This window comes from Labrus mixtus, chromosome 5, assembly GCF_963584025.1.
Source record: "Labrus mixtus chromosome 5, fLabMix1.1, whole genome shotgun sequence".
Classification (NCBI taxonomy): Eukaryota; Metazoa; Chordata; class Actinopteri; order Labriformes; family Labridae; genus Labrus; species Labrus mixtus.
Window position 1 is genome coordinate 24859779 of NC_083616.1, and position 20200 is coordinate 24879978.

Genomic DNA, 20200 nt, shown 5'->3' on the forward strand with positions numbered 1-20200 from the left:
TAAAACAATGCAACAAGACACTCGTTTCAACATTTAATATGTTACCTCTTTTTCTATTTTCAATTAAAGCAACAACAATTGAAGGATGATGATGCAGCTCTTTGATGCTGTTAAGCAACACTTCCAGCTGCAGCTACATTAAAACACACTCACTTTGTATTCAAGGCTGTACACACTGATTTCTTATTTCTCTATTTCTTTCATAAGTGCAGCATTTCTGAGCTATAAAAGTCAGGAATAACCCTAAAAAAATCAGTTTGAATACTTTCAAAGTGTTCTCAAAGTCATTCTCCTATTCACAGCAAAGGCAGGAGCTCCCCAGAGAACAGCACAGTAATATCAAGTGATTGGACTCTTGGCTTCTGAATTTTTTTTTTTTTTTGGGGGGGGGGGGGGGGACATGAGCTAAAACAGGTTTTTCTATTTGTTTTAATACAGATATAAAACATCCCTGTGCTGTTTCAAGGGAGCAGAGTACCAAGAACAAAATACATTCAAGAAGAAAAAAACCTGCCCACTGCCACCAAACTTTATTACATCTATTATTAAAACTAGCTGGCAGAGCCGATGATTTATTTGTTGGCTCAAAGTTGAGACAATGCACACTGCACACCTTTGGCTTAATTGATATGGACCGAGGAAGCGAAGCAGTTACAAAAAAAAAAAAGGAGCAAAAAAACAGATTTTGCTAAGATTGAGAATGAGAAACACTTCACTAAGGACCAAAGGTGTATTTTTTTTTATCATAGACTAATCTCAGGGAAAAGACAAAGACATGTCTCACGTATACAAATTCCTCTATATTGTGCATTCTACATTATTAAAACTATCATAAGATTGATTGATTTGATCCCAGAAGTGGGACTAATCAGGCCGCTTGGTTCTACTTAGATGAATGTCCTTTCAGATCTACTCTGACTTAAAAAGTGTCATCGTGTTTTCTCTCTTTTCCAAAAATCGAATTATCATAAAAAATATAGAAAATCATATTTTCATGTGGAATGGAAAACGTGTTTACGCTCAGCTGGGCAGAACACATCCAGGACCAATTTTTCTTCTGAATGCTCGTGGAGATGAAACTAAAATCCATCTTCTCATTGAAGCCTGACTGATACTGTAAACAAACACAATGGAGAAAACGTCTGTGTAATCCTTCAAGGATCAACATGGGCTTTACGGTGAACAGACGCTGATAAGATGACCCGACACTGACTCTCCAGCCTTATTTACATTCTGAATAACGCAGCGTTGAAAGATTTGTTAATAAATCTTATTACAACTTTTAACGAGATTTCATTATTCCTGTAACACAAAACAAACGCCCTCTTTCTCCATTTCCTTACCCCCAAAAATCGTGTGATCTGTGCTCAGAGTTACTGTGCAACATTTTCCAGGATGAAATGTCACTTTAGAACAAAACATAAAGCTTCTTTATCTGCTATTGTTATGCAGATTGCAAGATAATAAAGCCCTCCTATTAAAACCTGATTTCCCTGAAAACACTCCCCTATCATGTTTTGAAATAAGTTCTTTAAAAAACAGAGTGTAGGGGCCCCTGGATGCCTAGTGGTTAGTGCGCCCGCTCCATGTGCAGAGGCTATAGTCCTCAAAGCTTGCGTCGTGGTTCGAATCTGACCTTTGGCTCCATTCCTGCATGTTTTTCCCCACTCTCTCTCCCTCCCCAATTTCTGACTGTATCCACTATTCCATCTCTAAAACAAATATATAAAAATGAACCAAAAAAAAGCCATAGTGCATTTTGTATTTAGCCAAAGTGCAACTGCTTTTCTGTAAAATACATCAAATTAATTAGCATCTTCATTCATAGGTTTAAATTGTGTTCAAGGAAGCAGATTTATTGCATGTTTTGATATCGTCCCTCACCAGAAGGACAGAGTAGAAGCCTGGCTGGGTCTCCCACTGTCGGAGCTGCTCCTCGGCAGGCTTCAGCACAGCTGTTTCCTGACTGGTGGCTTGGGTTAACGCCTGCAGCACCACTGAACTGGCACCGTCTATATCCATGGCTGGATATATCTGAAGGGGGAGAAGAGAGGTAGGGGAGGAAGGGGGGGCAGAAACACACTAGAGTCGTGAAAAGTTCTTGCTTAGTTTAGGAAAAAATCTTTCAAATACTTTCACCACTGCAAATGACAGCTGAAAAAAAAAATCAGAACAAGGATTTGACTTCTTTTTTTTGTCAGTCTTTATTCTTTCTTTGCCAAATTTATTATAGATCAAGCAGTGCTGAAATGACTGTCTAAAACAGGAGAAAGAAAGAAATCTTTTTAAATAAATAACTTCACACCGGCAGTCATCTTTACCATGCAGAGTTTTCAATTTACTAGAACATTTTTAAGGCTGTATACAGCTTCTCAGGTCCAAAAGAAATAACTCAAGTCAGTCGACTCTGTGTCTCAAAAATACACTGATAGAATATTGAGGGGTTTTTTTACAGACCACATTTAAGATCTGTTAAGTGTCCAATGTGGGATATTTCAACATTTCCACATCAGTTTGTCAAAAACAGTCTAACTCCTGCTAAAAATACAATTCGCATTATCTTCCTCAACAATAAAACATATATAACATTTCTTCTATTTCCTCTTTTCCAATACTGTCAGAAAACACATCTGACAGAGCAGATGAAAAACTGCTAGAAAAATGTACAAGGAAATACTCTGATATAATACTCTAAATAATTATGTCATGAAACAACAGTAAGGAATGCAAAGGAAGCATTTATTACAGTTATAAAAAACTTAGATCAAATCACACGCTCCGTTTACAAATCAGCTACAATATTAATCACCTATCTAAGTGTCTGCAGGAGTCTGAAAGGGGGAAACATTGTGCAAGGCTGCCATCTACTGCCCAAAAAATATAAAGCACCATGATCCATTGTGGGCTTCCTTAAATGGAGTTTTCAATCTCCACAGCGGCATTGTTTTGGCCATACATTCTTGCAAATGAGATTCTTAATCTCAATGAGGTTATCCTGGTTAAAGAAATTGAATACCATTGTCACATACCAAAGAAGGATACTTTTAATAATCAGTGCATGAATAATTCACTCCGTAAGAAATCATTGAGTCTCCAGTGACTCTGTGAAAGTTGGTTTATAGGGAGCTATCGTAGATGAAGTAGTATCTACTGTGACTGTGTAAAAATGACACACACACACACACACACACACACACACACACACACACACACACACACACACACACACACACACACACACACACACACACACACACACACACACACACACACACACACACACACACACACACACACACACACACACACACACACACACACACACACACACACACACACACACACACACACACACACACACACACACACACACACACACACACACACACACACACACACACACACACACACACACACACACACACACACACACACACACACACACACACACACACACACACACACACACACACACACACACACACACACACACACACACACACACACACACACACACACACACACACACACACACAGGTTAAGTATGCAGTCTGCATGTTGTCATAACCTGGCTCTATGGCCATGACAAATATGAGAAAAAACAACTTAAATTCAGGTAACAATGATTTATTTGAACAACGCACCCACAACCATAGCACAAACATAGAATGAATGTCAGTGTTAGGCGAGACAGAGCTCGGGCTTTTATGCCCTGCAAGCAACAGGCCCAGGTGCTCTAGATTGGACCATCCGACTCCTCAAGAACTAGGGGGACAGAATCAATTAGTTATAGCCTGACTAAGGCAGTGACCGTCACAATGTAAACATCATATCCTGGTTGCAGAAACTTAAACCACCTGACACTTGTTTCAGCTTTGAGAAACCTCCAATATGCTAGTTTCAATAACAATATAAACATTGCACAAAAAGTAAGGAAATTTGCAATTAATTTGGCAATAAATCCTAAAAGGTTGCCACATTTGTAAGGAACATGCATTTGTGGGATAAGCAGCAGAGCTGAGCATGTGGGTTGCACCCATGAAAAACTTGCCATTGTTTTTCTTGATGTAACACAACAGATAAACATCAACTACTGATTCCCATTCAAACGACTTTATTCAACCCAGAGTGGCAATTCAGTTTCACAGCCTACCGAGTCATTCAAAGAAGCCAAGACAACATAAAGGAAGCAGACATAGTCACTAGACAATCACATTCACATGCCAGAGTAACAACAATTCAGCAGGCGAACAGGTTGCCAAATGAGAAGCCAGAGCTAGAAACATTTAGAAATGAATAAAAACAAAGCCAGAAATGTATTCAATAAATAGATACAGTACATGTCAGTCAACAGGGAAAGTATCTGTTGATGCCAATGCTCAAACGATACATCGGTGCATTACTGCACTTGTGAGCTACAGGTACTCAGTGTAAGCTGCATCAATATTGCACATCTTAAACCGACATAGGGGAAAAAAAGCCCACTGATGCAAATATTACTGAAGATAAGTTGACCTTGTTCAGAGTTTTACCTGAGTGATTTTTCAGTCTGGAAAGTATAAATGTACTTTTCAAATTTGATCAAAAACACATTTGCATGTAATTTAAAAAAGCTTTTCCAATCAAGTTTTTTTTTTTTTTTAAGGTCAGAAGTTCAACAGAGCTGCTTTAGAGAGTCTCTCTCTCTCTCTCTCTCTCTAAGTCTGTCTGATGTAGCCGCTGACTTATGGACCCAAACGTGCCAGTGTCATTTTTTTGGAAGGCGAGATGAAGATGGATCTCCCTTTGCCAGGAAACCATCACGAGACGATGCATCACACAAGCACCTGTTACTGACCCCTCTGTCATTACAACATCAACCAATGTAGATATACCAAATGCACACAAATCTGATCTTATCATGTGAATATAAAATGTAGACAGTCTGTGTTAAAGATCTGAAAACAATTTGCATAAAATCTGTACACACCATTTGAAGTAGGGCTGGGAAATATATCGAGTTTTTAAGATATATCGATATATTTTCAAACAAGATATAGGGTAAGACGATATCGTTAATATAGTTTATGTTGCGTTAAAATAACGTTCTTGAGGTGCCAGATCACCTTTTTTCTCATCTCACTGATGATGACTGACTGTCTGTTCCTCTTAACCCTGCTCCTCCTATCTCTCTCTTTTATTGTATTTATTTATTTTGTATTTATTATTATTTTATTTGTTCCGTACATGTCAAAACACACAACAGAAAAGGACAAAGACTAAAAAATAAAAAATTCACACTTTATCCCATGTACGGAAAGGAGCAGGGAGAAGAATAATTCTTGTTTTGCCTGCCCCCCTTACTCAAAAAGCAAAGAATAAATGTCTGGATGGTTCTGTCCAATTACAATCAATGAATGAATATCACGCCAACATAAAACAAATCTGACAATTCAGTCTTTACTTCCTCAGAAAGTAGAAGGAAAACACACACAGAATACACTGACTGCCACTTTCATACCGTCTGATAACTTTGTTTTCTTAAACTGAAATATCTGAACACAGCCCTTCAAGTCATTATTTAAAGAATTCCACAATTTAATTCCAGTGACAGAAATACACTTCTGTTTTAAAGTTGTCCTCGCAAACTGATGCTTAAAATGAAATTTTCTTCTATGCTCTTCATCTTCTGAGCTAAAAACAAACATTTTTTGTAAACTTTAATGAACATTTTTATTTTATAATATTACTTTTTAAATTCACAAACAGGTAGTTTATTTTTCCATGTGTTTTCACTGTTAATAAAAATACATATCGATATATATCGAGTGTCGCCATTCAGCTAGACAATATCGAGATATGAGTTTTGGTTCATATCGCCCAGCCCTAGTTTGAAGCAAATATTAACCAACAACATTGAAGATTCATCCATGTTGCTCAGGTGACGCAGTAAGTGATGACTTAGTGACGGTGCATGCAGAACACCAGGACAATAACAACCAAGTCTCCAATCATAAATTGTCTATAAGTGTGCAGAAATGCAAAGAGGAGTCTTTCTTGTTGACTGACTGTCACTGACAAAGCAAAAATGTAAATCGTGTAACAAGTAGCTTGCTAACACATGAAGCTAAGTTAGCTTTAAAAACCTGCGTGAACGACCTTGTCACTTCATCAGTATATGTTATGGATCCTATCAAAAGGTAAGAAATATAAATGTCAGGTGTTAGGTTAAAGTCGTGACAAGCAGATGGTAAAATAAATGGTGAAAAGAAAGGTGAGAAGAGAGCAGATTATTTAAAATTAAACTGGTTTTCTTTGTGCACCCTGGCCCTTTTTTGTAATCTGAATATCCTCTTTTGTTATTCTGAACATTAATAAAACAACCACCTATTCGTTAATTAAATAAAAAAGGCGATATGAAGACGTTCAGTCCCCAAAAGCCAGAGCTAGCTTTAGTTAGCTGGGGAGCTAAACTTGTACAGTAACACCGACAATACACTTTCTCTATAATGTGTTTTCCTCAAACACATAAAAGTAATGTACAACCCGGCTCACCTGAGAGGATTAGAGTAGAAAATCCGACTCTCGTAGCAGTAGCTGAGGCTCTGTCAGTGGTAATGTAATGGGAGAGGAAAACACACGCCTGTAGGAATGGCGCGATCAACACTGGAGGCGCGCACTGATGACGTATGTGATTTCAAAGCCGACGTCATGTATGAATGGAGACTGCTGCAGCTGTGGTGTGTTTCACTCATGTTTTGCATAGGATCCTGTTTGTCCATGTGTGTGTATTTCAGCCTGTGTGTGTGTGTGTGTGTGTGTGTGTAGCATGTCTAAATAACAGAGTGTAAAATTGAGTTTCCCCCTGATGGTAATATCTTCTTCTTCTGTCTGAAGTTATGGAGTAAATAAAAAATAAAACCTACATTGAAAATAGTTCGTTTGTAGCTTAAATTGTGTCAAGTGTTTGATTGCATCCTGGAGAATATGGAAACTGTTCTGTACCTGGTCGGATACGCGTGAGTCCAAAAAAACATAAACAAACATCATCACTGGCACCTCTCTACTGGCAGGTCTTCCTACATGCACTATCAAACCTCTGCAGATGATACAAAATGCAGCAGCACGACTGGTCTTCAACCTTCCTAAAAGAGCACATGTCACTCCGCTGTTCATCTCCTTACACTGGCTCCCAGTTACTGCTCGCATCAAATTTAAAACTCTGCTGCTCGCTTACAAAACAGCGACTAAAACGTCTCCTCCTTACTTTAACTCTCTCATCCAGGTCTACACTCCCTCCCCCCCACTACGCTCTGCCAATGAAAGGCGTCTGATCCAACCTTCACAACAGGGTCCTAAGTCTCTGACTAGACTCTTCTCCTCTGTCGCCCCCCGGTGGTGGAATGAACTTCCTAACTCCATTGGATCTGCAGAGTCCCTCTGCACCTTTAAGAAAAAGCTAAAGACCCAGCTCTTTCATGAATACTACTAACTTAATGATGATGGTCTCCATATTATTGATGATGCTGATGGTTGTCACGATTGTTTTTGTTTGATAACGATGACTTATAAGATGGTTTCTATACTGATTAGAGCTCTCAAGAACTGCTGTCAATGTTGTGCTTTGCCTCTGGTCACTTCCTGTCAGCACCTGTGTGTCCAATCAGACTCAAAGCTGATCGTTTGCTCTTACTGACATTGTTCCCTTTCTTCTAGATCCTCGCTTGTGTTGTACTTACTCTCTGATGTACGTCGCTTTGGATAAAAGCGTCTGCTAAGTGAATTGTAGAATTGTAGAATCATCACTCTGACAAAAAAAAATGTTCATGTTGGATATGCCAATGCATTTAATAATTTACATAAATTAAGATTTATCAACATCTGCTGCCAATCAGCATCCTTTAAATCAAGTTTGGTTCCCTGGGTTCACAGTGCTACCCAGTGATCAGCCCAACAAGCAAAACAAAGAAAATGGCTCCAACAAAGTGTGTGCTTCCATCTCTGTTCACCTGACTAACTTAACCTCACTCACCTCATACTTATCTAATGAACACAAACAGATGATCACTGCTTGGCATTATATATGTGAGCGTCTTCATTCGTAATACCCTCAGCAAGTCTAAGTGGTTGACTATGTGGTTGATTTCCGGCTGTGGTGAGGATCGAAGGGCCAATCTGAGCTGCCTGTACAACGAGGCAGAAGAACGAGAGAAGTTTCTCTCTGTCATCACTGAAGCTGAGTGGGGCATCGAGCTCGGCAAACTGGAGGGACGTGGCTGGAAAGCTTTTCATATTCTTTAAAAAATGTCTAACAACATTAGAAAAAGTTACCTGTCATGTTGGAAGATGCCCTGAAGTTTTAACCTGCCACAGCTCATATTTAACATGTACAAGAAGCTGCTACGTTTTTTAACTTGTTCAATCCGTGGCAAACTAAACATTTTAACATGAGGCGATGTAGAGAAACTTCCAACTAAATATATGTTAAGGATTAAATAAATGAAAGTTGGAGCATCAGATAGCCTAGCGTTTGTGTCGAGTGCCCCAAACTAGAAAAGGTCTACACAAGCTCAAGTCCATTTACCAAGTCCATCTTTCTCTTTTATGAAGGATATCGGTAATTATGAACGTGTCAACAACATTGAGGAGGATCCAGACTTTTGACGCCCTTAGGGTGGTGTACATGGTGCAGTCCTACTCTATGAATGATGCTGTGCGTCTTCTAAGCCCCATCCTATCAGCAGAGACCTGAGTGAGTCAAACACTGCAGAGAGATAATATAGGAACAAGCCTTCATTGAAAGTTCCTCATTGTTTAAGTTTATATCATTTTTTATTGTAAAACAGTTGAACAGATAAGCGGCACACTTTTGTGTTCCAACATTGTTTTCTCCATGTTTTTATGTGCAAGAGCCAGAGGGGGAAGAATAAATAAATAAATAAACAACTCAACAAAGAAAAGTCAAACAATATTAAGAAAATAAACAAACGTAAGCATGAGCCGTATCTATAGCTTGTTTACATCGCCCGGACGGCCGGCCGGCTCATCACCTTGCGTATAAAAGTTGTTTAATTGAGGGACTTGAGAAAAGAAGAATAACATAGTGTACTCACTTCTTATCTGAATGTCACGTAAGCGTTTCTAGATCACGGTCATTTCGTATAAATTAACATTCAGCGTTTAGATACGAGCATAATAAAGATCGCTAGCATTAGCATGCTAACACAACAATGCAGTGCGAGTTGTTTTGGTTTCATGCTGGTGCTCAAGGGAGACATCTGCTGGATCAAAAAATCGCATATAAAGCCTTTAAGGGTAATTGGGGAATCCAAGTGGTTCTGGTAGTCTTTATTAATGGACTCTAGACTTTGTAGTTTATATTGTATGTGTTTTTGTTCTTTGTTCTGCTCTATGGGGCCAAAAAGGTTTGAGAAGTGATTTATCCTTACGTCTCCATTTTGGATCGGTAGGTCCTCGTGTTGTTGTTTGTTTAGAATTTTCCAATTTCCCCAGAGGAGGTTTGTTTGAATGGATTACTCAATACTGTCCGAATTTAGAAACGCTCATTTCTAAATTCTCTTTACCAATAGGTTACCAAAAACATACAGCCTAGCTAGCTACAAGGAGAAAAAACAGTGACAAAACAAACAGTTGCTCCTATGATGTGATATCAACTTGGTACGTAGTGAACCATCTATTGGAGGACGTAATCGAATGGATGATACCCTTTTCTTCGAGGAACCTCTCTACAGAATTGTGACTGTCTGCTCTGAGGTCAGTCTCTATCATTCTGGCGACAATTTAGCCGCTTGAGGCAACGGCCAATTTCTCGGCTTCCAGTGTCAGATAAGCAATGAGGGATATCCGGGCCAAAACTTCCTTTCCCCTGCACTGGTCGTTGTTTACAATCCAAATAGCAACTTGAGATTCAAGATTGGAGTTGAAGTGGAGACACGACGTCTACGCTCTAATTTGGACATAATTTGCATTCATATGCAGATATCTGCTTATGGATGAGGAGAAGATAAAAGATCTAATTAAAGCGCGGAACAGGAGCAAAAACAAACAAGCGCTCTCAAGGGATCACTCATTACTGTGGGTGTTGGAAAGTTTTCATTTTTGCGCCAACATTGTAAAAGTCTACATGACAAGTAGCAAACAATGTCAACCCCTGAGCTCTGAACAGTTGGCTTTCCAAGAAATTACTTTTGAAATGTTTTGAAAGACCCCCATAGCAACAAAAGCCTCATGACTTGATATAACATGTACTGTGTGTGTGTGTGTGTGTGTGTGTGTGTGTGTGTGTGTGTGTGTGTGTGTGTGTGTGTTCTGAAGTTTGTGTGTCAGTTCTTGAAATGGGAGTGTCCTTTGGCAGAGTTATTCCCTCATTCTGTCATTCTTTTTTTTCTTTTTTTTTTTACTGAATCCCCAAACTAAGAAGAGCAGACACAAGCACAGAGAGACTATCAGCTGCTGTTTGTTGTTGTGCTGAACAAAGATGGATTTGATTGAATTGTTTTTTATTTCTCTTGGCACTGCAGTTATTGTCTACTATGGAGTGAAATTGCTGCTTTTCAGTAGGATGCTGTTTCCAAAAGTGTTTTTTCCACAACCAAAAAACTTTTTCACTTCTATGGGAGAGTGGGCAGGTGAGTACTGTGTGGACATGTGTATTTCTGTATGTTTAGGTTTACATGTACTGCAATGTATGTATAGTAAAGAGTATGGCTTGAAAATGCCAAGACTTTGATGTTTTAACAACTTTGAAAAAGTCCTAAAAAAGTACAACATTTCTTCTTATATAACAATAGATTTATTTATATATAGGTAATATAATCATGGTCATGATTAAAATACATTACTCATGTATATCTCTGGCTTACATGTGAATGCACAAATCTGCTATTAAAAGGTAATTTTGCAAACATATCCTATCACATCCAGCCAGGATGCATTTTAACACAAACACAATTAAAAAACCATGAAATTGTGCAACAGTTACTTAATGGTGCTGACTCAAATCAACAGGGATCAGTCTTCATAATATTGGTGCAATGATATGCATCAAAGTACTTCACCAGAATGTGCCTTGGCATGTAAAAATGCTGAAAAGAAATACAGTTGTACAATTGGATGAGTTTCTACTCTTGGCTTTAACACGAGAATGAACTTGTTCAATCTTAGTGCCTTCGTTGGCAAGTTCTGACTTTCTTATGAAGCCATCTGTTCATACCATTAAGGCAGATAGACATTTGCAGAAGAGATATATCATCAATGTTTTTATACAATTAACATAAATGCCCAAACTACTGTAAATATGACATAAAATGTTTTATTACCTGCTATGTATTCACTGCTTTTTGGGGTAATAGTTGTGTAAAGATAACTACAATTACTGTATGGCTGAGCAGAGGCTTCATCACAGAGACAGATGCAGGAAAAAAGTCAGATAAGAGAAGGCTTCATTTTTTTTACTGGAAAACAGGGCAGTCACATACTGTACCGGTGGTCAGTCCAAACACAACAAACAAACACAAAGGCCAGAACAGCAGGATAGGATGTAGGGTTAGCAAGGTTACTGCAGGTTTTACCCTGGGTTCTCTCTTTTATGTTGGGGATTTCTTCTTTAAACTTCTTTACAGTTAACTATGCTGTGACCTAACCTGCTCCAGAGCAGGATATACATGACTAGGAAATAACAGTCAATGTGTTACAAGCATCACTGGTCTATTCAATCAGTTATCTTGTTCCTTGAGCTTTGCTATTTTATTCTTATCAGAGATAATGATCAGCAGCGCCAAGATCAAAAACCAGCATGAGGCATGCCACTTTGGGAGCCTCTGCAATAGTTTAGCAACATGGTACCATAAGTTCAGTAGCATCTGCTGTGGCCCATGGTAAGCCATCAGGGGGCCAGCGCCATGTACGAGTCGTCTCTCGTGCTAGTACAGCTCATCTTACACCATGATGCTTATGTAAATTAATAACAGTGGCTCCGGTAGCTAGTCAGAATAATCGATCACAGAAACAATGTGATTTCACTTGAACACATCACAGAAACCTCCTCGATATCAACACAGCATTGACCGTTTTAACCAGCATAATATACCATTGGTATTAACCTTTTCTGCAACGGACTACTCTGATTGGTCAGGGTGGCTAGGCTTACCTTGTTAGTTTAGATTAGCTTTGCTACAAGCTTACTGGTATCATCGGCAACCATGCATATATAAAAACTTCAATCATTTACCACAGTAAATGTCATAGAGCAAAATTCCTGGTATTATTTACAAATGCATCATGGTGGTGGAAGATGGGTGGTACTGGTGCGAGAGACGACTGGTACTAATTAAGTGCAGATGTTGCTGACAAACTAGCATGCCATTAAGGTTCACTTCTTCATATTTTACAAATATTATAGTTTGCTATTTCTGAAAAATAATTTGGACAGTCTGCTACCATTATGTGTTCATGCTTGAAACTGGTCACATGCTGCAGAAAACTGGCACTTTCAGAAGTACTTGCTAATGGTTTCATCGGGAAAACCTCGGTTGACTCATCAAGTTGATTACCAGTGTTATGTACCAGCTTAGAGGGATTGTGGTCGCTGGGTTAAGTGCGATCTCCCAACCCATCGGCTATCACAGGATGAGTTTATAGCCTATGGCAGCATTGGCTGATATTTTAGGTCCTCAAATTATGAAGATTAACCGTAAGGGATTTGCCAGCCCAAGACTTTCTTTCTTCCTCTTCTCTGTTCATTGTAAACAGTTCTAAGGGTTTTATAACTCGCAAAACAATACACAATACGTTGCCAACCATAAAAAATCACAACATGACAACACAGCGATTTTGCGATAATCGGAATACCACATTGTCTGAGATTATCCCAATGTCTTCTTCATTGCAGATCTTCGCATGCAGATTCTGCATTCACACACAAGACAGAAAAACTGCCCTGCTTTCTTTAAACATTTTCAGATCAAGTGCCTGTAGGACATATTGAAAGGGCGATATAAGGACAGTAAGGAACATGCTTCTTCATAAAAAACTGGTGCAAGCAATCAAACGTGTTACCGTCCTTTAGAGTTGAAAACATTCTAAGTACATTTGAATCCAAACACAGCTGGAAAGATACTCTCAACTTTGCTCTCCACTCGAACCAAGTCACAGTGATCACACCAAAACATTCCTGTGCAGGTTCCAGAGCAGTCTCATTCACTTACAAGAAACCCTTTGGCATCTTCTTAAGAGGTTATTCAGTCTCCCACAGTGCTAAATGAAGCCCCATAAAAAAAAAAAATACTGGGGCTGACCTTTCCTTTATTCCCAAAGACCACTTTAATTCCCTTTTAGCACAGGAGGAAAATAGCCATCAGAACAGTATGTTCCAGTCTACAGAATCCCTGTCCCTTCACATTAACGACTACCCTGACAATCTGAAACCAAATCTGCATGGGATTGTGTTGTGTCCAAAGTAAAAAAGTATTTTTTTTCTATTTGAAGAGGCCTGAAATGTATCAGGTGCATAGGTCAACTGAGGTTAAAGTATGCATGAATATCCAAGAGCCGTGACTGAGACTTGTTACAAAAAGGTCAGAACATTCAGAACAATTGGTGCATGAGTGATTAAAAAAAAAATAGTGGGTGCTGTTTATATAATCCATTATTATGTAACCAAACATAATAGAAATATCAAAGAAGGGATGTCCTGTAAGGAAATACATGTGAAACTATAACTACTAATGAGTTTTCAACATTCAATGTTTTTTTAAATAGAGAGAGAGAGTTAAAATTTTTGACTTGGCATCCTCTATCATAAATGTTACATAATGCTGAATGGAAATTATGCTTCGCAACTCAGATGGGAACAAACAACACAAACACGTAGTTTTACTTTACACATTTTTTGATCCGATTCTTAAATTTTAAGAATTACAAGAATTCCCTTAGAAAAGAGTTCAAACATTGTCTCTACCCACAGAAAGAAAAGCTATTTCCGTGTAGTGGGATGATTGTGGAAAGAGTGATACCTGTCAAAAAGAGAAATCTCCAAATACTCCTTGTTCTAAATACTCCTCATAGTGTGCCCGGCTGTGCGCAGCATTTAATGTTTTAATCACCTCCAGGGACAATGGGGGTCCCCAGTTGCTAGCACCGTTATTTTGGGGTCGCGGGCTAAAAAAGTTTTGGAACCCCCGCCGTACCGTAACGTATCACATCGTATACGATAAAGTGTGTGCTTTGGAAGGTTATTGTTAAGCAACATATTGTAACATATCTTATCATATCGTAGAACGGAAGTGATTTGAATATGAATTGGGTATATGAAATATAACATTTCAGTTTGGTGTTATTTACAGATTAGCAGTTTCCATTAAGTCAATAAAACAATGAACGTTCAGCAGTTTTTGTATTTGCATTCTAACATTTGTCCTTTTCTCGGTAGACATTGATTTTTAGACTGACCATGCTAGTGATTTCTATTTTGTTGTTGTTGTTGTTGTCGTCAGTACAATAAGTGACACCACTTGACAGGGGTGGAAACATAAACATTAGAGACAGATCATTTTACACACCTTTTGTATTTGAGAACACCGACAATTAAAGGCAAGTCTGTTCAAAAGCATACTGCTCAGCTGATTTAGTTTGCCGCTGACCACAACTCACATTTTTGTGAGCGTGGCAGAGATTATAATTGTCTTTGAGTGTCATGTTTCAGCTGTTCAGAGGTTTATGTTGAAAAAACAAAAGTCCATCATGACAAAAAACAGACCACTGGTTTAATCTTGTGAAGCAGATCATAGCATGTAATCAACTTTACACTGGAGTATGTGTTAACCTTGGCTAAGTGTTGGAGCTTAGAGCTGTGTCATCTGACACTGTTCTAATTTGGTGAAATACAAAGACTATGCATGTCCTTATGAGGAGCATTACGTTTGCTTATTGACGTGAGAACAAATTGAATGAATAGAGACTCAACTGCTGCTTACCTAAGTGCAGATACAAGTCTCAAATTACTCATGGGGATTATTTCTAGGCTGAGAACAGCCCAAACCAGGGCCTTTCTCATCCAGCCTCCTGAAGTGCAATCATAAGTCTCAGACTTGAAGAATCAGCACAAGTTAGATATGGATGGCCTACACTTTATGTCTAGAAATAGTGAAGGGAAGATTCTGTGCTTGTTAGGATCAGGATGAGGAGGAGATGGGAGAGTAGTGAGCACCCAGAAACAAGCAGTCCTAGTCTGATCTCATCAAATTCTTTATCAGAGCTCGGGAACAGGCTGCATTAGCACAGTCTGTAACAGGATGGGTTTGGTACTGTAAACAAAAACAAACACAATCCTGGGATTTGTCTGACATCAGATATGAGTTAGCAAAGCTCTGACTCACAGTTGTTAGAGTGGAAACTGCATGAGCTAATCATCATTCATGATTATCATTCATTGCACTAATCCATGCGATCCTGTTTTAGTGGTGACCGGCGCTTCAGAAGGCATTGGAAGAGCGTATGCATTTGAGGTAAGTTTCAAAACTGAACCATGAGTGAAATTAGTAGATTTTCAAACATACAATTCCTGCCACAAATCTATTAATTGTTGGTCATTTGACTTTTACTGAGGTTCTGTCCTTCCCAGCTCATCATAAAGGTTAAAAAAAAAAAAAAAAAAAAAAACTTTTTGTGTGCTGTGTCTCTGCAAACTGCACTTTCGCCTCCCTCAGCTGGCCGAGCAAGGAATGAATGTAGTGATCATGAGTAGAACCAAAGCAACACTGGACCAGGTGGCCAAGAAAATAGGTAAAATCTGCTTTCTGTTCCTCTTTTTTTATATTGTGTCTGCTTTAAAACTGTGAATACATGGCCAAATATGTGGTTTGGGCTATGCATCAAACTGGTATATATACTGTATAAAGTGTATCAATGACACAAGATGTTTATCCTTTATAGGTGACACCACTGGGAGGAAGGTGAAAGTGATAGTAACAGACTTCATGAAGGAAAATGTGTTTGGGGAAATTGAGGATCAGCTTCGGGATCTCAACATTGGCGTTTTAGGTTTGACTTTTTACATTGTTGTGTATTGCAAGTCATGAATTGCTGTCACAGACACCAAATGCAATAAAAATTATTTTAACAAAGAAATGCAAGATCTGCTTCTTTTCTCCACAAAGTTTTAACCAGGTTCTTTTTTCTTTTTTTTTTTTTTTACCCTAGTCAATAATGTAGGCATGCTGCCCAGAGTCATCCCCTGCAAATTCCTTGAGTCTGCAGAGCTGGACCAGGTCAGTGGTGCTTCTGCAGTTTAGATGCTCTGTGGAGTTATCTTTATGAAACAAACAAAAGATGTGCCAACATTCAATGCTCCTTACCAAAATGGTCCATGAGCACTAAACATATATATTGAATGCATCTCCCTCCCTATAAATCATGTGTTAATTCTGTATGTGTGTGTGTGTTTACATTCAGTAATACAATGCTGGGTAGCATCATCATGCATTTGCACAAGATACACAAACTCAACTGAACTCAATGAAAAAAAAAAACAGCTTCATAGAACATCACAAGTCAAAAACTTAACAGTAAACCTTTAACCACTGATCTTAGACCAGTCCGTCTAACACCTATACAATGAGTTAAAATAAAGTCTGCTCATTCAAGCCATGATCGCAGAACAAATGTGACTTTCTCTATGGAAAGTGAACTTTAAACTCTATCTAACCCTGAAAATATCCTTTCCCTTCAATGAACAACCCATGTTGAATTCTCTTTCAGACAATAACAAAGCTGATTAACTGCAATGTGAAAACAGTGGCCAAGGTAAGAGTTTATATTTTCTCAAAGAAATGAACTCTATGCCTTAATTGCACAACATTTCATGCAAACCATTAAGTCTCACAGGTGAGTAAGAACAAAAAGTGTTCATCATTTCTGTCCTCAGTTCTTCACCAGGGTTCAAATAGACAACACTTATTACATTTTAATCAACAGTTTGTGTCTGAACGTTCCTGACGAAGGTCTGATGCAGACAACATCACTATTAGAAAAACTGATAGGCAGTGTTGAGATTCTTTTTTTCTGTTTTTTTCAAAAACATATAGAACCCTGTCACGCCTTATATTTGCCTCCAGTGTAAACTTTTATCTTTTTCCTCCAGATGTGCAAAATAATCCTTCCAGGCATGGAGAACAGGTTTCCCTCCCATGTTTTCTTGAGATGTAATTTGTAATGTGTAAAATAATATTATGCAGATAACATTGAGTTCTGGTCTCACAAGGAAAACCACCTTTTTCTTCTGCCTCTGCAGGGGGAAAGGGGTGATTTTTAATATGTCGTCTGGAGTGGCTTCTGTTCCATTTCCACTGTACACCCTGTATGCTGCTTCTAAGGTAACTACAGCTCCTGCAGTGCACTTATTTATGGTTACATAATCACTGTGTTATAACATGTATTTCTTCAGGTGTTTGTGGAAAGATTCTCTCAAGCTCTGCAAGCTGAATACAAAGATAAAGGGATTATTATACAGGTAGGCTACAGTTTTTTATCATTCATCTAAAGATTTGGAAATCAAATTATAAGAATAGGGATTGAGATGTTATTACCTGTCACACTTTTCTCTGTATTGTTTTCTTTTTCTCAGGCTGTGTCTCCATTTGGGGTCTCCACTCGAATGGCGGCTTACACAGAGACCAACTTTGTGACGCTGTCACCAGAGGGATTTGTGAAAAGCTCCCTGCAGTACATCAGAGCTGGAGACAAGACACACGGCAGCATCTGCCACATGGTTCTGGTGAGAATTACAACCACAGGATAATGCAGAATAACAAGAATGATTTGTCCGTGTGACTCTGTGTGTGTTTTGTGTTGTGTGTGTGTGTGTGTGTGTGTGTGTGTGTGTGTGTGTGTGTGTGTGTGTGTGTGTGTGTGTGTGTGTGTGTGTGTGTGTGTGTTTGGGTGTTTGTCCATACAGGGGTGGTTGCTGCAGTCCATTCCCCCTAAGGTCCTCTATTCAGAGTCTATGCTACACAGCCTCCAAGACTATGTTAAGAAGAAAACAGCAAACAAATCTGCAGCACAAGCAACTTTTGTAAACAATGGAAACTAGAACTCTTAGAAATCACAGACCTCCACTGTGACCAACGATCAAAGCCTTCTATGTAGGGAAAACTGCTTAAAATCACTTTATATGTCTCAACATGTTGGATGTATTGGTTGAACATCAGTAACGGACCAATAACGTGGCATGCAACAATGTCTCAAGCTGACGGTGATTCAGAGAAGAGGGCAGAAGAAGTCACCTGTTGGACAAACTCTGATTTGTTTTCATGGCCAAACTTGAAAATAAATAAATGTATGGAAAGTTTATTTTGCCCCTACTAGTAACCAGCTTTACCTTCAATTTTGATTTATTTCCATGTGTTCTAATTTTGTTTGTATTAACTTAATGGCTTATTTTGTCTTGTGCTGTAAAGAAACACCAAAAAGTTGGTGCTCCCATCATTACTTTAGACAGGCATGTAACTTTAATAAATTACTGAAAGTTTTCAAACTTCATTTACATAATTTGTTAATGAATTGTGACTTTTAAAACTGAAATTAAAATGATGTCCTCGGACTGAAGACATTCTGGGAGGTTCCGGGTCTTGCATGTGTCTGTTTGAGTCTTTACCATAATCATAAATCTTCGTGGCCAATGACTAATTATGAGTCAGGGCCTTATGTGCTGAACTGAATGGACCATCTTGTTCACACACACACACAACCACACGCACACTACGTTGTTAGACAGACAAACACACCTGTAACTGTCATTAGTATGCTCCGTTCCCCCTCTGAGATGGAGAAAACATTTGATCAGATGAGTTCACCAGCAGACGACCTCAGGTGTCAGTCACTGTTCTGATATCCACAAAACCAGTCGACGCTGGAGGAGAACTGAGTAGCTTCTATGTGGTTTCTGACAAATGAGAACACACTGGAGACTTAAGTTTGATATCCTGCTGCTTACAGGATGATGTACAGAGTTTAAATCATCAGCACAAACATTTACTCCTCTGTTCAGAAGCAGATGAACCGCCGAATTAGTGTGAGCTGCAGAGACGTCTGACCTGAAAAAGTCACTAATCACAGGGTGACTGAGCTGTTTAGGCAGCCGTGATGAATGACCCTTCCCATGAGGGATAGTGCAGGGAAAATGAAAAGTGGTTTTGGAGGGAGAGGAGGGGTCACAGTGACCCTGAGTCAAGATGATCCATGTCTAGTCTGACTATGAAAAAAGCACTGAAAAAGTTGACTTCACCAAAGTACTGAATCCCTTATCTCTTAACAACTATAGACTAATTTCAAAGCTAACATATTATCAATTCAATCTGGTTTTAAGAGCACATCACAGTAATGAGACAGCCCTGGTGAAGGTTGTGTGCTAATGTTGCTAATGTTGTGTGCTGTGGCTCAGTTGGTAGAGTCGTCGTCTCTCAACCGGAAGGTCGAGGGTTGATCCGCAGCTGGGCAACATGTCTGATGTGTCCTTGGGCAAGACACTTAACCCTGCATTGCTCCTGCTGCTTCGGTGTAAGTATATGAAGGGGATTAATTACTTCTGATGGATGATACTACATAGAGACCACTACCATCAGTGTGTGAATGGGTGTGATTGGGTATATGTGACATTCAGTGAGTGGCTTTGAGTAGTCGGAAGACTAGAAAAGCGCTATATTAGCTCAAGTCCATTTACCAATGTCCTTTTTACAGCTGACAAAGGTGAAAGTTCTGTTTTGATCCTTGAAACCTGGGTCGGTCTTAAAGGCAATGGCTTACACCTCCTAACATTTCTCATAGGACCGTATCTTCTGTTTCAATTTTAACTGAGGTGTTCCCCAAGGATCTATTCTTGGTCCTTTCTTATTCTTCATTTAAATGTTACCACTCAGCTGGATCATTCAGAACTATGGTATCTCCCATCATTCCTATGCAGATGACACTGAGTTGTATGTTCCTCTCCGAGCCAATAATAACAACAGTTTAGACCATTTACTTACATGCTTCAGCGACATTAAATGCTGGATGTCCCAAAACTTTTAAAAACTTAATGAAGACAAATCTAAAATCATAGTTTTTTGTTGCTCCTGTAACTCCTGTATTTTGTATTATCTGCCTTTCAATTTTTTTTATTTGCCTTTATTTAAAATCTCTGTATGTCTTTGTGAAGCACTTTGTGACC

At 38.9% G+C, this 20200-nt stretch overlaps 2 protein-coding genes across 2 annotated transcripts in view; one reads left to right on the plus strand and one right to left on the minus strand.

Moving 5' to 3' along the window:
• The window catches only part of ipo11 (importin 11), a 135895-nt gene extending 133862 nt beyond the window's left edge, over positions 1-2033 (minus strand). Inside the window, exon 1 of the mRNA XM_061038771.1 lies at positions 1885-2033. Within this exon, the coding sequence (XP_060894754.1) occupies positions 1885-2022 (138 nt within the window). The 5' untranslated portion in view covers positions 2023-2033. The remainder of the gene's footprint in view (positions 1-1884) is intronic.
• An 8356-nt stretch (positions 2034-10389) lies between these two features.
• hsd17b3 (hydroxysteroid (17-beta) dehydrogenase 3) lies at positions 10390-18612 on the plus strand. The gene is made up of 11 exons (XM_061038772.1): positions 10390-10628; positions 15457-15503; positions 15705-15780; positions 15931-16038; positions 16198-16265; positions 16756-16800; positions 17138-17172; positions 17288-17369; positions 17441-17506; positions 17621-17770; positions 17951-18612. The coding sequence occupies exons 1-11, from the start codon at positions 10478-10480 to the stop codon at positions 18083-18085; spliced, it is 963 nt and encodes a 320-aa protein (XP_060894755.1). The 5' UTR covers positions 10390-10477; the 3' UTR covers positions 18086-18612.
• Positions 18613-20200: the final 1588 nt, after the last annotated feature.

Excerpts from the sequence above, each read along its gene's own strand:
- hsd17b3 (XM_061038772.1), top strand. The coding sequence starts at position 10,478 with ATGGATTTGATTGAATTGTTTTTTATTTCTCTTGGCACTGCAGTTATT. Across the intron at positions 15,504-15,704 it reads GAAGAGCGTATGCATTTGAG|CTGGCCGAGCAAGGAATGAA; the intron begins GTAAGTTTCAAA and ends CGCCTCCCTCAG. Across the intron at positions 15,781-15,930 it reads CCAGGTGGCCAAGAAAATAG|GTGACACCACTGGGAGGAAG; the intron begins GTAAAATCTGCT and ends TATCCTTTATAG.